The sequence below is a fragment of the Malaya genurostris genome, chromosome 2, assembly GCF_030247185.1.
Source record: "Malaya genurostris strain Urasoe2022 chromosome 2, Malgen_1.1, whole genome shotgun sequence".
NCBI lineage: Eukaryota > Metazoa > Arthropoda > Insecta > Diptera > Culicidae > Malaya > Malaya genurostris.
This window is the reverse complement of record NC_080571.1, coordinates 127,936,153-127,958,388: the sequence shown is the minus strand read 5'-3', so window position 1 is coordinate 127,958,388 and position 22,236 is coordinate 127,936,153. Positions and strand designations below refer to the sequence as shown.

The window sequence follows — 22,236 nt, the reverse complement described above, 5'->3', positions numbered from 1 at the left end:
ATATAACAGATTCCATTTGTGTAATAATGTGTTAAAGGAAATGGGATTTCAGAAGCATATATGAACTCGCCAACACATCCTGAACTGGAACCTCAGGATCTGAGGGATTCCAGTAGCTCCGACCTGGCGTTGCGATATTCTATGTAGGGCAACACGACATACTCGATGTCACGAAAACCGTCACCAGGTGCAGAAACAGATCTCTGTGAGCGCAATACGTCGGATACGTGCGTTGAAAGTGTAGTGATTTGACATGATCCGAGACATCACACGAATGAAATTGCGACTCTCGTTCTTCTCCCAACCATCATTGGTCCGTGAGGTTTGCCAACTTTCGAGAGTTCTATGACGAGAAATACTGAAAAATTTAATGAAGCAGATTGGTCTTTCATAAATATTGACTGACATACAACTTATGGCAATATGCAAACAACAATACTGGATTCTTTCCAGCTTGATTCACCATAATCCAGTTATTGTACGAAGAAAGTTGATTCTCTGTTGGCATTTTTGTTTCATATACCTGATGTGACATCCCCAGGTGCCAGAACCAGATCCCGGGATATTTAAATGTAAAAACATGAGCTATGGTTTAACCCATTGGTTGTAGCTCTAGTTGTACTTTTCCGGCAATGGAAGTTGACCATCAATGTCAACTTCGTTTTCTGAGTAGTTTAGATAGCCGTGTAGTGTCGGTAGAGGTTCCCAACAGGATAAGAGTAACGGGTATAAATCCACCAAACAGATAAGCAGTGTGGCATCGGGGGGAATTACTTCAACCAAGAATTGATTCACTGTTCCATGTCGTAAAAGACCACTAAAACGGGAGCTCCCAAGTCAAGGTGTCTTTAAGAGCCGATGACTAAATGACTGCTGGAGCCTAAAAAATGAAGTCGTAAACGGAACTGTTAGACTGACTAATTGAAGGCATAGACAGAAAGTATGTTCACTTTTCGGAAAATTTTCCGTGTAACCTGTCCGCCGAGCGATGATTTCATATTAATATTCTTCATATTATATGAATTCTAGTGGTGCCAAAGCCATTAAGGGAAAAGTAAGAGATAATTTGAATCCAAAAACACTTTTTGTAGTTCTTTTACGGAGAAACAACTTAAGCAAATTTATTTAAACTTTTTTTTCATTATAAAACATTATTTGAAGAATAAATTTTCGTATATTAATATTGAAAAATAAGGTAACATAGCATTCCCCAAAATCTATTTTGAGAATCACGTTGCGCGGTGACCGCGATAACTCGGCGTAGAATCTGAAATCAAAAATGTTCTTAAATTTACTTGAAGTACGAGATATTTCTCCCCCTTCCGTTGTTCTCAAGTTATTATTTTGATGTTTTAACAGTTAGTAGCATAAATGTAGTATGTATGTATTGTCCAAGTTGGAAAAGAATCGGTTCAGAAGATTTTGCAGGACGTGCTCACGGACTTCGAAAAATTGGTTTTCAAAAAAACGCGTTTAATTTTTTTTCTCAAAAAAATCATCCCGGCCTGGTGCGAGTCCATGTCCAAGTCCATGTTAAACTACAAAGAAATGTGCAAAAAAACGATTTTCCGGAACTGTTTATACCTTATGAGAAGCCACGACAAGGCACAAAACTGGCGAAAGACCATGCTGATGCATCTTTTCAGATATGATATTTATAGAACCTGAGCCAAAAGCCCCCTTGGTGGAAAACTGATGCCATTTATTCTTTGCGAGCAAATGCCATTGGAATTTTTGTTGAGGGCAACAAAATACAATCGCTTGTTTCTTTGCCCCTGTAAAAACCAAATTGCATGTCTGGAACCAAGCAATTCGACTCGATTAAATTATCTAGACGGAGGAGAATCATTTTATTTGAACATTTTCCGGATACAGAAAAGCATAGCAGTCGGTCGATACGAATTGTGTTCGAAGGCTTTTCGAAGAAGAAGAACTCTATCATAATCTTCCGGAACAAAGTCGGGACCAGCGCCGCCGCTACGTATTAATGCCCCCAAGGAACTGAACGGTCTTATAAACCAGTTGTCGTATGTTCGAGCCCCGACCTGGAAGGATTCATAGTGTCAGTAGAATCATAGCACCAGCCATGCAATGGTTCTGTACACATGGAATCGGCTGCGGAGTCTGTTGAAACAGAAAGTCAAATTCCACTACAGGAATGTAATACCAAGGCTTTGCTTTTAACGAACTGAGTGACTTTTTGTTTATCCGTGGATCCTGTCAAGAGCCCCCAAATCCCGTGGGTCCGAGGGCACGTTCCCCGTGTTTTGGTTGCGCATTCGTCGGGCTGTATTCCAAATAGTGCTCATTTTTGGGGACAAATGTAGTGTACATTCAACTACAGATAAAGGTACAGATAAACTGTTGCCCCTCATAGATTTTTAGGAAAATGACCTGGCAACTTGTCGATATTCATAAAAAACAATACTTGTTGGTTGGAAAATTTAAAACAAAAAGATTCATGGATTAAAGTGATTATTATTATTTAATCGACGGTATTTAGTCTATTCCTATTTTTTATTATGAAACAGTGGCATTGATCGAGAAAATTTTTTAATGTCGTCAAATGAACGATCTCTCCAGTATCCAGTATTTCCCCACACAGTTCACCTAGTACAATGACTATAATTGGCTCAATGACGCTAACATGAAATGTAGAGGCACTGCTTGTTTAAGGAAGATACTTTCAGTAAGAGCTGTTAAATCGGTAGGAAAAACTCACCACATTTTTTCATCACTTCACCTTTTAAACGATTTCTTATAAACACGGATAAATTCATTTGAAACATCATAGTAGCAGTGGGAGAATAGATTTTTACTCTCAGGTGGTAATGTTGATCTTAATTTATTGTGCGAAAACTAACATGTATTTAGAATGGAGCATTAAACTTGATTGAATACAATTTTTCGAATGCCCGGAAATAACAAATAAAGTATCCAAAATAAATGGTACTCGATCGCTTTACATTCTTGAACTCGAGAAATCGACATTACACTGGTTTCTGTTTTAAAAAATATTGATCCGAAAAAGCTTAACCATACCCAATTTCTGAAGATTTTCCATGTTTAATCGTAGTTTATACTAAAAAAAGTAGTAGTAATCACTTTGAAGTCGATTTTCTTCTACTCCGAGTTTACTTTTATTGCTGTTATCTACAACTTAGTACAACTATTGAATAAACGAAAAAAATGTTGCAAATCACTATAGCCGCTATGAAAATTTTCGGAAGAATAAAAGGATCTTGGTTCCATTTTTCATTTGCAGGTGTCGCTACCGGTAATTCAGTTTTGCGACAATGTGCAAATAATAAGCTTAAATCTGAGAATGATTGACAATGATGTGCAGATGTAGCTTTAATTATTCACAATAGTTTACTTTTGGGTGGCAAATTCATGGAACCATTTTGAACAATACAATACATCTTAAAGCGAACTGAGGATCCAGAAGCAGAGTTGATATCTGCCACTAACAACTGACAACAGTATACGATAAAGATTGGATACCTTATGTCACTGAACAGCTGCCAGCCAGGCTCTACAAACCAGCATGTATTGAGTATCTGAGAGCCGGTATATAACACATAAAATTCTGTCGATATTTCAATCATCAGGGCGCTCATTGATTGCCGATGCAATTGATATTACGAGGTCTGTTCAAAAAGTTCCCGGAATTTTTTAATTGCGCGCGTCTGGAGAGTCCGGTGGTCAAAATTTTTTTTTATTGTGTTGGTACATATGTCCCTAATGTATGGTGAAATTTTCAGCTGTATTCATTGTTTACATTCTGTCTTGTAGCGGCTGGTGTAGACGTGTTTTTTGAGCTCGGCGATTTTTGTTAGTTTAAACAATGGAAGAATTGAAGAGTCAAAGAATTTGTATTAAATTTTGCGTTAAAAATGAAATAAAGTTTAACCAAGTGTGCGAAATGTTACAGAGAGCCTACGGTGAGTCTGCTATGGAAAAAACAAGTGTTTACGAGTGGTATCAGCGTTTCCAAGATGGCCGCGAAGACTTTGAAGACGACGAACGCTCCGGTCGACCCAGCACGTCAATAATTGATGAAAATGTGGGAAAAGTGGAAAAAATGATTATGGATGATCGCCGAATCACTATTAGAGAAGTTGCTGATGAAGTTGGCATATCAGTTGGCTCATGCCATCATATTTTTTCAAATGTTTTGGGCATGAAACGAGTGGCAGCAAAATTCGTTCCAAAACTGCTGAATTTTGATCAAAAAAACAAACGCATTACCATCGCTCAGGAGCTGTTAAACGACGTCAACGACGATCCAAATTTACTTGAAAGGGTCATAACTGGTGATGAAACATGGGTGTACGGTTATGATGTCGAAACAAAAGCACAATCATCCACGTGGAAGCACCCAACGTCACCAAGACAAAAATCGCCGAGCTCAAAAAAAACACGTCTACACCAGCCGCTACAAGACAGAATGTAAACAATGAATACAGCTGAAAATTTTTCCATAGGGACATATGTACCAACACAATAAAAAAAAATTTTGACTGCCGGACTCTCCAGACGCGCGCAATTAAAAAATTCCGGGAACTTTTTGAACAGACCTCATATATTTATTTCTTTCATCACTTCTTGATTACGATGTGACGAAATAATAATCGAACAGCATAAATATTAAAATATATTCATTTACTATAATAAACTTCAAGTCCGATGACTTTTTGTAAAGAATAATGAACTTTATCGATGTTTATGTTAGTACTTCCTTCGTTTTTCTTTTACTTCGACAAGGAATAGGATAATGAGAGAGAAAACAAAAAGAGTCGTCTGTCTTTGACTGAGTATACTTTTACTTGGTCATAGAACTATCGAGTAACTCATTTGACAGTCACTTTCACAGTACAGATTACAGTTTACGAAGAGTTTAGACAGTCTGTCAAAGTCATTCGACGTGACAGACACATTGCAACTCTGTCCAGAAGGTCGTTAATATTGGTTGATCATTATTCGTATAAACCTACCAATCAATGAGTTTAGATGCAATTTTTTCAGATTAGTCATCTCGTACGTCGCACTCTACAAACTGTGGAAAATTGTGGTTCACAGATTCGGAAAAAAATACAACCGAACTCTAACCGTGATGGCAAAAACAGTGAAGCAAATCCGTTCAGAAGAGCACGCTTTCAAAGGACGACACCCCGCCGCGTTGAAAACAGACATCGTGTGGCATCTACCATATTTTGGAACTATTAGACGACAATTAGAACATCAAAAGAGATGACCGGCAAATCGCGACGTGGCGTTGGTGACAGACGACGTGACCTATTTCATCCTAGATGGCAACCGATGGCAGAGCACTTCGTATTTTACTTTCTCCACGAAGGAAGTGAGCTTCGAGGTGAGTTCATTTCACACACCAAGATCCCCAAGAAGGTGCTGCTGTGGCTGACCGTGAACGGGGATATTTATAGTACGACATGCTTGCTGGAAGTTGCATCGTTCATCAAGAAATACTATAAGGGCAAAGACGCAGTGTTCTGGCGGGATCTGGCGTCGGCCCACTACTCGAAGCGGTCGTTGGAGGCGATGGAGCGGCTGCATATCGATATGGTACCCAAGGCTGTGAACCCGCCTAACATCCTCAAGCTGCGTCCCATCGAGAGTTTCAGGGCCAACATGAAGTATAAGATCTACTCCAACAACTTCGTCGCAAAAACTGAGTAGGAATTGATAAATTAAACGAAGAAAGAACTTAAAAACATGCCTTCACACAGATTTCCGTTCGCCATGGCGAATTTTTCGGTTAACTACCGGAAGGCCGCTCGCAAGGGCGTAGAATTTATTATTTAAATTTATTAAAAGCAATTATCTGCCTTAACTTTTTTAATCATCATTTAAATAAGTCAGTTTTTTAATGCAAGTGTTATTATACACCAGAAGGTATTTGAATCGTCCTTGACATAAAGAGGTAAATATACAACTACCACTGAAAATATCATGAAGATGCTTGAAGTAGGGTAACGGTCGTTGCTAGAAGTAAGGTAATGAAACCCTCATTCATCTCCGCTATACTATTCATCCCATATACTAAAACCATTAGTTAGAGTGAGATCTGCAATAGCTCAAATTGACGCATTCGCTTTGAATTTTCGCGTTGCTAAAACAGCAACTCTATAGAAAGGTAAAATAGTTGCTGGAAACCCCGACTTTCGCACGGAGAATTTTTTAACCGCTCATTTTTCTCGGAGATGACTGAACCGATTTCCACAAGCTTAGGCTCATTTGAAAGTTACTATCGGACCATTGATCAAGTTTAAAAAACGAATGGCTGTCACTTCCGGTTCTGGAGATATAATGGTATAAGTGTCGTAAACTTCTTTATTACCACTCAATTTTTTCGGAGATCGTTATCGATTTCCGTAAGCTTAGGCTTGTTTGGAAGCTACTAGAAGGCCATTGGTCAAGTTTGAAGATCAAATGGCTGTCACTTTCGGTTCCTGAGATATAAGTGACGTAAACGACAAAACGTACTATTTTTCTTACCGCACGATTTTCTCGGAGATGGCTGAGCCGATTTCCACAAGCGTTGGCTCGTTATAATGCTACTATTGGATCATTGATCAAGTTCGATGATCGAATGGCTGTCATTTTAGGTTCTGGATACATAATGGTTCTGGTGACATAATCGGGTTTGTTGTTAACCTAGGCTGGTTTGAAAGCTACTTTTAAGCCAATGATGCAATTTGAAAATCAAATGGCTGTCACTTCCTGTTCCTAACATATAATGGTATAAGTGACGCATCCGACTAACCGCTCATTTCTCATAGGGTAAGTTTCCTTGAAGATGACTCAAAGTATTTCGATAAACTCATTGAACAAGTTTGGAAGTAATCTTATATGTGACGTAACCGACCAATCCCAGTGTTTTTTTAATGTGCAAAAATTTCTTGGAAATTTCTGAATCCAATGTCTGGTGGATTAAGAGGGCTTTTTTGTCTTATTGCTTCTTCGAGCCGAAGCGAAGATTTTGTTTCCAATTTTATCACAATTCGTTGATTAAAAGGGGAGTAATCCGCAAAATAGCATAGTAACTCAACTAGTGAGATGACTATTTGTACAATAACCCTACTATGTTCATGGTAGTCTTTGTAGAATAAGCTCAACCAGACAGTAACAATACATGTCAGTAACAACGCCACCGCTAATAGTGACGTTCAACTGATTGATGAGGGTGGGATGGGTACTAACAGCTCCAGCCTTTTATTATCCATAGAGAGAGAGGAACCATCGTGTTACTGAGAGAATAGTGAAAGCCTTTTTACCCTCTATAGGGCTCGCGTTCACGCAGAATGAAAGGCAGGGTACGGATGAGTCATACTGCTGTGTTTTTGTCAATACAGATTCCGACATAGAATGCTTCCGCTTGCATCGGTGCCGGGTTTATTTTTCGTGTCTATATAGCTACCGACGTTTAGCGGTAGCATAATTATACCAACGTTGTCATTTCTTGTTTCTTAAACTTAGCTTGCACGTTTTACAAACCACTGCTTGAGAAATAAACATTTACAGCATTTTAACCAGTTTAGTCCAGATTGCAAAATTTTGTATACCTAAATCATGTACTGTATTTGTAAACATCGTAATTGAATATCTTTAGTTATTGTGCAAACGCCAGTCTATCGCTTGAAAGATTTACGCTAGCATGGCAGTGGCAGACGATGTTAATGCTTAAATCATTTATCAGCTAGTGCGTTTCATTTGCGCTTAAAGCCATTGGAAATAAACTTCTTGATTGTCGAGTTCGCATGTTCTAACTTGTCCACCATATGGTTTAGGAACATTGCTTCTATAGTCTATACCAGCGTCAAATGATTTAATTCCTACAACCCGCATTTTTCGCAAATTTGACATGTGTATGACACGCTCGACTGAAGATAGCCTTCATTTGCTTCAATTACTACCCAGTTGAAAATTTTGATCGTCTGACTTGTTCATTTGTTTTCAGTAATTCTGTATACTGAAGATAAGGTGGATTTGAATCATAATTAAGTTTTTGCGCAAGGAATGCGAGCCTGTAGGAACAACGCATAAAATTGTAGTTATTTGAAAAACGATTGCTTTAGAAAATCGAGTAAAAACTTTAGGTACGATTTCCCGAGTTGCAATCATTGCCTAATATGCTGTAAAAAATATATCAATTTTTTTCAACATTGTCAAGATTGATTGATTGATTGTCAAGGTGCAATCAAGAATAAAGTTTCCTATCATAAAAAATAAAAGGGATTTTTCTTATCATTCAAAAACTATTACATGAGAAAGATTCATGTCATTTCTCTTTCCATTTACCAAAATACTGAAAAATATTCGCTAGCTACCATGCATATTTCGATTCTGAAACTATCACATTATATTACTGTTGTGAATGTTCCTAGCGCTCATTAATATGTTTTCAATATATCACGTCTGGCACATTCACACTTAAGATTTTTTTTGTACTCTACTCGAATGCTGCTATAAAACTACTACTATGCTATAACTGTCCGTATGTTATTGTGCATGTGTGAAAGATGTATTTTCAGCATGCTGATCGGATGAAGTGTCTGTATCGTTGATTGCAGCTTATAACATACTCTGTGTAGGTGATACTATTTGGATGCAGAATTGACCGGAGAAAAAAGTTGTGTGGTAGATACATCAAGGGCGGTTGATGTTAAGGAATTCTGGGTCAGAAAGGGTCAGAGTTTAGACGTCCTAACCGAAATCAAACCTAGTGCAGAATTCAAACGATTGGAAGAAGAAGGCATGCTTTCAAAATGATTAATTGGATTCGATGTCGCGAAAGCCCTATGAATGTGAAAGCACATGTGCAGAGCGATTCCGTGAATTTATATCTTCAGTAAGCCTGTAGAATACAATTTCAGTACTACTTCAGATGGTTTTCTACCTCGATTGATTTTCGCATTTGTTATACATTATTTAATAATAGGCTTGAATTCTGCGAATATTTACTTCATGGCATCGCGACAAATGCGCGAAACATTTTCAAAACAAATATATTAAATAACAACTGTCAGTAGACAGCAAAAAAATAACGATTCCAGTTATCCTGGTTCCCGGTTTCCGATTCCGCAAGCACCAGAAATAGTGGATATCACCCACTTTTCTCAGCGATGGCTTGTCCAATTTTCATAAACTTAGATTCAAATAAGAGATCTCGTGGTCCCATAAGGAATTCCTGAATTTCATCCGAATCCATCTTACGATTCCAGAATTACAGGGTGGATAATGTTAGAAATCTTAAACCGTCACTTGAAGCGGCGAAACAAAAAGCGTTAAAAATTCTAAACTGGCCTTAAAGTTACTTTAATCGGTAGTCATTGTCAGAAATAGTCATTGTTTGTTGGCCAAATACATCGATTTCGACTATCATGGTTCCCGGCTTTCGATTAACGACCGGAAATAGTAGTCATATACTTAAAAATGGATCTCACTCACTTGTCTCAGAGACGGCAGATCTCGGATGTAACAAAAATTTACACAGTTGTTCAGAGTACGATGCTAAAACCGGATAAAATCTTTTGAATTTGAATGAAAAATAATATAGTTTGTACGTCATGTTAGTTGATGGCCATACGAACCGACTTCAATTATACCGGTTCCCGGAAGCATTTGTTATCAACACGGAGTTCATAGAATTACTTGAGGCTCCGACATCCATACTTAAAGTCGACTCCCACCATAAACCATGTTTTAAGGTGTGAAACACATCTCGACGAGAAGGAGGTTTTCTCCGAAACTTTCGACGATCTCGGTTTTGATTTTAATCGTTGCAATACGGATGATATCGAGGTTGTCAATGGCAAGCTATGCTTAGTGGTAGCGATTTGGACCTTATGCGTAATGTACTACGAAAACAATGCAAACGCTACTATCGTTCCAAGACTGAGGACAATAAAAGTGTTCTTCGACAAATTGAACTGCAATATGAAACCGCAAGAAATAACGCCTTTTGTGAATGTCTTGACTCTATCGAGCACAGTGTTCTTAAAACGTTGTGCCCGATCACTATCTGTACCAGTTAATATGATTTTCAAACGATCAACAATTGAACATACTTTTGCTAGTGTTTGGAAAGTCGCTTCACTTCGCCATGAGAATAGAAACTAATAATGACGTGACGAATAATACGGGGTGGCAAGTGACCGGTATAATTAGGAACACAGGGAAAAACAAAAAAAACCTTTCTATATGAGTATTGAAACAACTTATTGTCCCATAGAGGTTCTATGTTGAACAAATCATTGGAAATTGGGCAAACACCCCCATGAAATTGAGCGGCCATTTTTAAATAACAGCACAATGAAAGCCCGGGTTGGCGGTTCAATGCGTAGGGCACTGGTCTTACAAGCCAGTGGTCGTATGTTCGAGTCCCAACCTGGAAGGATTCTTAGTGTCAGTAGGATCCGTAGTACTAGCCGTGTAATGATCCTGTACGCTATAAATCGGCTGCGAAGTCTGTTGAAACAGAAAGGCCAAATTTCACAAAAGAAATGTAATACTAAGACTTTGCTTATACAATGAAAATTCATAATGAAAAATAAGAATAACTTCGATGCTTATGCTGGATTTTTATTAAGTTTGAGAAAATGAAAATGATTCAAATAATCTTTTATTGTATCGATATCAGCCGAATTTCCTAAAACATGTTCATGGTTCACATTGTTTTCGGTATGGGATATGTAGCCTAGCCGATTAGTTTAGGTTATAATGTAAGACTAACTGAAATAATCATTGCTTTGTTTGAAATCCTGAATATTGATGGTAAATGATCTGAATCATAGTCTGTTTGAGTAATCAGTTCACCACAAATGTCTGATCTGCTAGAATCAGACTAATTGTAGAAGTATTTCTCATAGAATATAAACTAGTTAGGCTATTTGGGAATAAACTTTCTGAACATTTTTCTAGTTTTTCCACGTGAGATGTTTAGAATTTAGAACTCTATGAAGAAAAAATAAATCAATATCTTGCATGTTTTTGCTAATTCCATTCGATTTATTTGCTCATCAACGCATTGAAATTGTAAACATGTCGCATTTAAAAAATGGGATGACATGACGGATGTACCTAGCGGACCGAGTGCTTCAACAAGGGATATCTGTTTAAAGCTTGAACTAAAGGAGTATTGAGAAAAATTAAATAGAGATGATTTGGGCCCATTCTGAAAACCAATTAGCAAACTGGGAACAAACGGGAATCTAAAATCGGGAATCGACTTGCCTTCCTGATCTTAAAAATTAAAAATTATGTTTGATGTAAGCCAAGTTTCGTACAAAGTAAACACTTAGGCATTTGAATACGTAAACAAATTAACACTAGAAAGCCCAGAATTTTGTATATACCAATATTGTCCAAAAGCAATCAAAATGAATGAAAGAGGAATAGTGAAATATATTGAGATAGAATAACTTGTAAGGAAACTTTTTTAAACAAAATTTTCCCTATTTTTTATATTCTTTACAGTCAAGTTATGTTCTACAAATTTTAAGCAGTTGTTTCATTGTGCACATATTTTTTTCCTAATTCGAATCGAAAAGCAGTCGAAATGTTTTTTGTTGCTTAAGTATAAAATATGTTTTCAGAGTTGTTCATATGACTTATGTTTTTGCTTTTTGGTGTTACAATCAAATGTGGTCTAACGAAAATGGTGTGAATCAATAATTTTTTGTCGTGAATACGACTTACTTTACTATGGGGCGCTTTTTCAAAATGTACCCTTTGAGAGAGTGATAAGTTTTTGATCGTGAATATCTCTTGTTGTATCTAACGAATCAAAATAATTTTGGCTACATGCCATCGGAAATATGATCACAATTTTATGATATAATTTTCAGTTGTGTGACATAATCTCGAATAGTTCATAATTAAACTTTTCTGAAATGTTTGGTATAAACGAGTATCAAATCAAGCTACAAGAACTCACTATCTCTTAATGCATGAACCGTGAGAGAATTTTGCTACATTTCTTCGCTCCACTTCATACTCTTAGTATTTCACAGCCCTTAACAAAATATATACATACAGTCCGGCAATGATCAGCGCTGTGAGGAATTTACCAAGAGAGAATCGCAAGTTCATAATTATAAGAGATAATTCGACTCAATGATTCTCATCCTAGGTTACAATATACAATATTTCAAAACCCTGGTCTTGAGTATTCCCAGCTATTTTCATAGATACAACTTATACAAAGGTTATATGCACCTAGTTAGAATAAGCAGCAATAGTAAAATGATTTTATCGAAATTATCCACTGTCCGTATAGAATCGAACCACAAAACGAGAATAAGCGACCGTTTGTTGCTTCAGAGAGAATCCCCACGCAGCAGCGTGTTAACCCGTGATGCTCAGACAGGTCATCGTGAGAAAATCGCTTTCGCACTGGTGTCCATTCTATGTTATATGAACCAACGGTGTTTTGTTGCTGAGAAGATATGCGTCTCTCTTTGATGGCACTGATTGAATCGTGTGAAGAGTTGGTAGAGAGCGTTCTTTGATACGATAAAAGCCATCCTTGGCCATTACGCCGTTTATAATTTTCCCGCCGAACTGACATTTCCACTTTCACTTCCTGAAGGAGCGAAGAAAGCTCTGTGATTTGAAGTTGCAAGCATAGATTGTTGCTGTTTTTCCGAGTGGCAAGCGTCCGTTTTTAGGATTATTGTTCCTTATTGATTTATTTTCAATCATATGTATACCGAAAAAATAATAAAAACAGTGATGTGCTATCAGAAGAAATCGGTAACGTGTAACCAAAACCCCTGAATGACTTGAAAAAGGCTTCATGCTTTTCTTATATGCACATACACATTTATACATTTATTTATACATCAAAATGCCTGGAAAGTATTTGAATCCTCAATTAGTGGGCCTATTACAATTTTCCTTTTTGGACATGGGATATCTGTTTAAACTTTGAATTAAAAACCAAACAGGGGCGATTTGAGCCTATTCCAAAAACCGGGAAATTGAAATCGGCAATTCACTTGCCACCCTGAAAGCGATGATTTCTGGGTCTTTCATTTGACTCCTTCCATTAAGTTTTGCGTAGCCTTGCTGGTTACTTTCCTTGTCCTAGAGAGTTTGTTTGCCTCAAGCTGCATCTCGTTGATAACTGTCTTTTGCGTCATTTTGAACTTCCATCCAAATTTATTTCATTGGGCGAAGCATGACAGGGTCCATGTCCTTGGACACCTAAACGTCTTTTTTCGAATACTACTGCATGCCCTTTTTCCGTAATGACCAGATGTTTAATTAAACGAAAACAGAACGGAACAATAGTGTTGCTTGAGGAAAGACAACGGACGTTTCTTGAGCATTCCTTCACATAAATTTGATGGTTGATAGACTCAGTCACGATTTAAATGTCGCTCTTCAGGCCACAGGAACAGGTCACCTGGCAGACGAGAGCTACGACAGCCTAATCCGCAGGAATCTTTATCAAAATTCTTGACACCTTTCCTATTCCAATTGTTGTATATTATTTCTGTCCCGGAAGCTGTTTAAAGTCGGTCTTGACGTAGATTACGATCTCGTTCTGAGTCGAATGACATATGATGTGGATCAATAATACGTATACGCACTATTCATTGGCTGTGGCAACGTCATCTGGAAACAACAAAGACCCATCGAAATCGTGCTTAGACTTTCTGCGATATCAGAGACGAACCAGCCACTGACTGAAAGTCTCTTTAAAAAAGAAAACTAATCTAAACTTTCTGCGATATCCTAATTTTGATCGGTCGGTGATGGTTTGGTTGCAGGCTTGAGGTTGTATGTATTCGTAGTGTGTAGATTTGGAATGGAATCTATATGTTAGGTTTCGTAGGTTACCAGTGACGTTCAAAGTACCAGACACTTTGTCTCGAAACGACGCACGAAGGCATGGACTTAATTATGAGTTCGCCATTACGAACATCAGGGAACAATTGGTCTCAAATTTATTCTGTATGTATGTATGTATGTATGTGTGATTACCATCAGTTTAAGGCAGTGTATGCGGGTAGACTTACAGTATATCCGAACTGGATTATCAGATAGCTTCCATATAACTGCTGTTAAGAAGGCCAAAATGGGTTTTGAGGACCCGACACCTTCCAGTAAGAACATCCAACCATATAATAAAGAGTTTCGCTATACCAGCTTAAACCCGCCTGATGGTTTGTTTGTTAGAAGGGTGCGTCTTACTTATTTTAGACCTTCAGGGAGAAACACACAGATACCCCCACGTGACTCAGGTTGGCAATCCACTCCATCATCCTGTCATTCACTTGTAAGTTGATGCACTCACTGCCCCTCTTCGTTGTCGATATAATTGAGCATAATACAATATAATATAATATAATATAATATAATATAATATAATATAATATAATATAATATAATATAATATAATATAATATAATATAATATAATATATTATAATATAATATAATATAATATAACATAACAAAATATAGTATAAGACGATAATATCTGAAATAATATGCTATGATACAATATATAACAAATAATGCAACGAACAACAGAACCACGTGTTGCAATATACTATGATAAATATTGCACTTTAGAATGGGCTTCAACCTACAAGCCATTTCGCACTCTCTCATTCTGCTACTAACGCAGAAGGCGGTAGAACCCAGTCGACGCAGTTCTTTTGACCAAATGTCATCATAGAAGCTCGGGAAGGCATGAGATAGGAACTTGTGAGGACTTAGTTATCTAACCATTTGACGTCCCAATTGGTCTCAAATTTTTTCTCTATAAAAACACATATTCATATATTGCTTTGCGGATTTTATGCTAGTTTTAGGGTGTGTAATATTTAGATTATACAATGCACATTTTGATCCTATGTATTAACGTGTTATTTCATGTTCATAAATCTCTTGTTTAGATGTTCAGTAACGATCTTCCATTGACTTTTATAATTTCTTAGTTTTGTTAAAAAAATTGATCTTATAGTGTGTTTAAAAGGTGACTGTATATATTTGATAATGCAACTGTACTGTTTTCATACATTGCTCTTACAATAGATCTTGGCTCTGCCAGTGTTTTGTACCATTGCTGTATAATGTAATGCTCATTCGTAATTACAGATTCCAATACTGTTTTTGCTTTTCTTTAACAAGTAAGCAGTCAAAGCTATGTTTTCTAGATTCCATTTTTTTCTTTAAACTATTTCCAAGTAAAGTAGTCCATAACGTCCATAAAACCTAAATGTCAATCATCTTCCCGTATTCCTATTTGTATACCTTATTCATACTGTAATCAAGAAAGAAGTTCCTACGTTCAAAGCTGGAACGATATACTATCATCAATACCGAGATTGTACTAATTATTGCATGCAAAAATATAATTGGAAAACTAGTTTCTTAAACATAAATGATATGTTTTTGCTGTATCTAGGATATGTTTTTAGAAATGGTATAATCAAGTTTGACATAAATCTCACTCATTTCTGCTATGCACCCAGTCTCCAGTTAGAGACCCTTTCCGAAGCATCAATATCATTGTGTTATCGCGTGCACCACCATTTCTACAAGCTACCAAAGTTTAGGTTTTATCCATGCTGCTGCTCAAAGTGGTGACCCTCAGCACAGTTCGTATGGTATATATTCATTGCTATATCGATACAACAGTTTAGGAAACATTGAGGTATACTTATATTTGTGAGTAAATTATGCTATCTGTCGTTCAAATGAATATTTTTTAATAAACGGCTGAGATATGGTTGCTAGATCAGAAGGGTGTCACTTAGAACGATATTGATAAAGGATGAGTCATCACTGCAGTACTTTGATACAGCCCACGAAATGGGCACGATGAGTAGCTTCGAAGTTTTCGTTCACTAGATGTATCGTTCTATTTAATCTCCAGAAAAGAAAAGGCTTTTCAATCCGAAAGAGTATATTTTCTATGAAAACATATGGCCAGTTTGTAGCTTCAATTAGTTGATGCAATGTGGGTGTAAACGAGGGATGCATTGCTTCGAAGTTGGTGCATCTAGAATAAACTACAAACTGTTTGTTCACTAACACTTACAACGAATCACGAGTGTCCAGTATATCATGCATTTCGTTGTGTTTCACCACAATACAAGGGTCGTCTATTGGTAGTTGTGAGTGGATCAAAACATGCTTTTTAATACCTCTCTCATATATACATATTTGGAATGAAATTTTATGTTCTCCTTAAAATATAATTCTTTCATTCAGTTAGTCTAGTATACGACGTTGTTGTGCAAGAATCGCGAACGTTGACAGTGTGTTATACCCAGCAGGATTCTGACTCGATCGTTCTGCTACTCGATAGTAGGAAGTGAGAATATTGCTCTTTATTTTCGAAGTGTGGTGTGCATGTGTCTTTTTATGGGCGGATTTCTATCAAGGAGAATGGCATGTTTTCGGTGCCTATAATCATATTTAAAAGATTTGTTTTTCAAATGATGAAAAAAATTACTCTTGGTCGATTTGAAAAGTGATACGTGAAACTTTTGTACTGTAATTTCGCGTAGGTAGTGCTGAACACTGTGCTGATAAGAAGTGCTCTTTAACCCTCGGAATACTCTAGATTGGCGAATATAAATAATAAATTCTTGTGGCGTTCATTGAGAATGGATTACAGTTTGTCCGACTATGATTCAGCATCAGCGTACTCTTGTGAATCTGTAAGTGTTATCCTCCTTGCCTAAGCGGGTCGCTTTCTCATTTTGCCAACTTTTCTTTGTCTCTGCAATAATCTGTGGTTGCTGCCAACATTATGGATGGGGACATGATGGCTTTAATAAGAAATCTCGATCTTTAAGAAAAGCTTGGAATAAAACTAAAATACTATTAACCGTTGTGCACTCGAAAAAAAAAACACCTTTAACCACCCGAATGGGTACCCGGGTACCCATTTTTTTAAATCGCTGTAAGTTGAGCATTTTTCAACCGATTGAAGTAATTTTAGCACTGTTGGATTCAGGAACTTAAGCTCTTTGGGATTGGTACCCATAAAGATGGACATGGTGCTCCTGGTTCCCAGGAACCCGGATATCCTAAATGAGTTCCGACATCGAGGCATTTATACACGGATTTCACGTATTTTTGTAATCTTATCTAAGAATTGCTATATGAAATCAAGTGCTATGCTGAGTTGTTATGTTTATATATTTCAGGGGGCATCCGTTATGTACGTAACATAAAATTTTGAATTTTTCTACCACTCCTTTCCCCCTTTGTCGAGCATTTCTCAATCTTTTCACCATGTGTTGTCACGTATTTTTGAAAGATTATTAGCAAGTACTTCATTCGAACAGCGATCGAGGAAGTCATCGGGAAAGAAATTTCAGCCCCACTTCCAGCCAGTGCTTCTATTTCTGCTGAACGTGATTCTACCGGACGAGCGTTGCAGGTTGGAGTGTGCCACATTTGCAAAAGTGTAAATAACCAGCGGCGGAAGACAAGAAAGGCCTGCAAATTCTGCAATAAACCTGTATGTAACCAGCACTGTAACGACATTTGCAATAACTGTAATCCTTAAATTTTAATTGAATGAATAAAAGATGGAAAAATTAAGCACACGGGAAATTTTTAATTCTGGCAACAAACATTTCGAAACATCACGAAGTTACTTCCCAAACAGTTTCGTTCTCATTTATATTTCCTTTTTTTCGTTCTATGAGAGTAAGTCCAGAATAGGCCAACTACCCTTTAGATGACGTCATTTTTCTACAAAAGGTTCATTTTGGTACGGCCTTTCTCAAATAGCTGGTTTGGAAAAGTTTCAAATTAGTAAATGACATTTATGGTGGAAAACACAAGTGTCGGAACATTCTACGGAAATCCGGATTAACGGGAACCAGAAGAACCTACTACAGCAATATACACGGCCATCGAAAAGTGGATAAATTTCTGAATTTACCCGTACTGAAAAAATTCAAATCGGATGGAATTTGCCTTAGTTACAAGCATTTTTATTTGTGGGTACCCGGGTACCCATTCGGGTGTTTACGTAATAAAAAAAATTTGAGCCCCCCCATTCGACCCCCCTTACTGTAAAATGAAAAGTCAAAGCATGAGAAGTTATGGTCCAACTAGTTCTTGGAATTGACCGAATTGCAGAATCTTAGTTTAAACCTAACTCAGAAATTTCTTATTTTGAAATTCGAAAAGGTACCCGGGTACCCATTCGAGTGCATAAGGGTTAAACTTCATTAGAGTATAATCCAATTTTACGCGGCGATTCGATAGACGACTCGTTGGTGGCCCATAATAATGGCGCAAAGATAAAAATATTGTATTTACGAAAACACAAATTTTCTATTCAAATGGTTTTTTATGTTAATTATGGTTTTTGTTATGGATTGCGACGACTATTTGTGAAGAGGTGGGTATAATTTTATTATCACAGGATCGGAATCAACGACGACGCTCCATGCAATGAATATTTTGTTTTGGGATGCTATTTAGATATGATTTTGAACATAATAAAGTTTCTGTACAAGACAAATAATAATTTCAACGGATTTTCAATGAATCGAAAACTGAAACGTCGAAACGCAAAATAAGTTTTTTTCTGCTATCGTTTGGTCGTAGTTCAAAATTAATATCAGTTAATTTAGAATATTGTTGTAAAAAGAATGAGATTATTTTCACAAAGATTTAATTGGTGGTAGCGGAGAAAACTGCTTTTTCATTTTCCAGCAATGGCTGTTGTAATAAACTTGTAAATTGGCATGAATTTGTATAAGAAAAATTTCAACTAAAGCTCCTGATATTATGTTTCGTTAAGGAACTTTATCATCTTCACATCGAAATTCCAATCATAGTGCTTCAATCTTCAACTCCTAGTTCTAACATATTGGAATTCACTTGTATGTCAGAAGCTTAACCTTTGGAATGGAAAAATGTATACAAATGCAGAAAATTTAGAATAGTTGTTTTCACGTTGAGACTATTACTACTCTGAATGATAATTGATTTTGTTTAGTTTGAACACACTTTAAAACATTGTTTTTAATGCTTTTGACAAAATGTGATAAATGAGTAGCTTTGAACGATACTTTTTATCACATATGGTCAAACGTTCGTAAAATAATCGTCCTATGCCAATTAAGCCAGATGTGTATAACAAAATTTGTAAGTGAATGTATAGAGCCTGTAGTGGTTTTACCAATAGGTTTAATTATAGATTGTATTCTGTAGTCACAATCGAATTTACGAATTTTCGATTTTCGATACCTGAGTTTGTCTTTTTGTATTATATGATTTTTTTATGAAGGCCATAAGCATAATATTATAAGTTGATTATTTTTACCAAGAGTCATGTAATATATTAAAGCCGTGACCTTGATTGTTCATGATATAGATTATTTCATGAATAATAATCATGATTTGATAAGAGAACTAAACTTGTTTTATGGTGTTTTAACCATGCTAGTGGTAACGGATTTATTTCTGATATAGGTCACAAACTTAGGTTCAAATGAAAGCTCTTGAGGTCCCATACAGAATTCCTGAATATTATTTGGATCCGACTTCCGGTTCGGGAGTTATGGGGTAAAATATGCAAAAAAAAGAAAATATGTGTTCTAACTTTTCTCATAGATGGCGCGACCGATTTTCACAAACTTAGATTCAAATGAAAGGTTCTGTGGTCCCATACGTAATTCCTGAATGCATTCATGCGGATCCGACTTCCGGATCCGAAAATATAGGGTAAATTGTGTTATAAATTGGATTCCATCACTGAAAATGGGGAAAATCCTTAAAAAAATTTCTAAATCGACCTCAAATCTTTTCCAATTGATAGTTTTTATCAGTAGACGGTCAAACAAACCGATTTCAGTTATTCTTTCAAGAATCGCAGAGAATTATTTTGAAGAATACCGCAGTATTATATATGATAGTATGATTGATATGAGAAAGGCATCATTACACCACTAGGTGGATTAAAACAGGTTTTTTATTGATTTTGGGCCAATTTTTAATGAAAAGCAAAATGTTTATAATTGGCTTTATATTTAACAAGGAAAAATTGAAATCGAAATCATTTTTCTCTTACTAATTTTATCATCAGCTGTGCAGATGTTGTACCTTTCACGTGAGCTTACTTTAGCTTTCGATAAAGTCGCATTTTGTTTACTTGTTAATTTTATTGTAAGCTGGGGATTATTATTAATAATATTTGTTTATCTAGACAAAAAAATGTTGATTAATTTAGATCTGGTATTATAACTCAAAATACCGGATCATACAAATTTGTTCAGTTTTTTTGTTTCGATTATAGAGGTTTTAACCTTAAGGTCATTCGCCTCTTCGGATCAGAAAAACTTTCTGACTCTATGTGCGGGGTTGGGAATCGAACCCAGGCGGGCTGCGTGAAAGGCATGGACTTACCCATCACACTATACCCGTCCCCATATTGTTCAGTTCGATACAATTGCATCGTATTTTGATTTGAAGTTTTTTTTTCAAATTTTCAATGACATGGCATTCTACTTTAAATCGATAGACATGGAAAACATACCTCAATAAATTGCGTGTGCAAACAAAACAAGAGTTATTGTACATGGCCAAAATACTGATAAGAATGCAAGCTGGGTTGTAAAATAGGAATTTGTTGAAAGAGCAGTTGTCACCGTCTTTTGTGGTATGAAACTAGCTATATGTATATCAAATTCATAACACTGCTAATGGCGACATTTCGTTATCTTTACTGGCTTCTCTACTATTTCGATAAGTAATTCGGATCGACCATTGAGATACAGACTCAACCACTGAACCACAACCACTGTATGATATAAAAAAGAAGTTACTAATGAGAATTCACTGTTTCATACTGTCTAGCAGTTTTGGTCATTGGTTTTTAGATAATTATGTTGTGTGTTCACTTGGTAAAAAGATAAGTGGGATTCTTTAATCGTATAAGCATTAGTCGCTTCATTAGAACTGAAATTACAAAGGAAACTAAAACGGCGCAATTGAATTTATTTATTCTGGCTAGGTTTTCAAAACCAGTTTTGGTGTTCCGTGATGATAGATTTGTTTTGACAACTGGTAGTTATACTTTATGAAACAAATAATCCATCTAGAAGAGTATGAAATAAGTTTTGGCTTACGTAGCATTCTTTTGTCATTGAATTTTATACTTTGTTTATATTTTGACAGCCTCACGTTCCTACGACTTAAGCGAGGGTTTAAAGTAACTAACACAACTTATTACACCTAGTCTTGTGATAATGCATATCTCTTTTCGTCCGGTAAAAAACAACGCACTTTGTCGGTTACGTCACTAATACCATTATATCTCTGGAACCGAAAATAACAGCTATGTGATGTTCGAACTGGATCAATGGATGATTGTAGCTTTCAAATAAGCCTAAGCTTGTTGAAATCGGTGCAATAGTCTCTGAGAAATTTGAGCGGTGAAAAACAACGCACTTTGTTGGTTACGTCACTTATATTATTATATCTGCGGAACCGAAAGTAACAACCAATTGATTTTAATTTTGGATCAATGGCTCAGTAGTCGCTTCCAAACAAGCCTAAGCTTTTTAAAATCGTTTCCGCCAACTCTCAGAAAACTGAGTGATAAAAAAATCAACCCGTTTTGTTGGTTACGTCACTTATACCATTATAGTTCTCGAACCGAAAGTAACAGCCATATGATTTTCTAACTCGATTTAAGTCTCAATTGTTGCTTTCAAACAAGTTTAAGCTTGTTGAAATCGGTTCAACAGTCTCTGAGAAAAAAGAGCGGTAAAAAACAACGCACTTTGTCGGTTACGTCACCTATACCATTATATCTCCGGAGCTGAAAGTAATAACCATTTGATCCTAAAAATGATCTTTTAAACGAACCTAAGCTTGTTAAAATCGGTTCAGCCAGCTCTCAGGAAGATTGAACGAAAAAAAGCAACGCGTTTTGTCGGTTACGTCACTTATACCCTAATACCTCCGAAACCACAAGTCACAGTCATATGATTTTCGAATTTGAGCAATGGCCCAACAGCAGTTTTCAAATGAAAGCTTGTTGAAATAGGTTCAGTCATCTTTGAGAAAATTGAGCGGTAAAAGAATTCGTCGAAAGGTGCACACACACATACACACAAATTCACACACAGGCATTTTCCGTTCTCGTCGATCTGAGTCGAATGATATAAAACACTATGGGTCTCCGAGGCTTCATTCGAAAGTCTGTTTTTCCAGCAAT

The 22,236-nt window shown here is 36.6% G+C and overlaps 1 protein-coding gene across 2 annotated transcripts in view; it reads left to right on the top strand.

The window, feature by feature from the left end:
• Positions 1–22,236, top strand: part of LOC131427195 (amyloid beta A4 precursor protein-binding family B member 1-interacting protein) — an 80,107-nt gene that overhangs the window by 34,761 nt on the left and 23,110 nt on the right. The window contains exon 1 of one of the 2 annotated variants that reach the window (XM_058590177.1): positions 16,249–16,705. The exons of the other annotated variant lie outside the window; for it this stretch is intronic. Coding sequence (XP_058446160.1) covers positions 16,652–16,705 — 54 coding nt within the window. The 5' untranslated portion in view covers positions 16,249–16,651. Of the gene's footprint in view, positions 1–16,248; positions 16,706–22,236 lie in introns of those variants that run through there. 2 annotated transcript variants of the gene reach the window in all.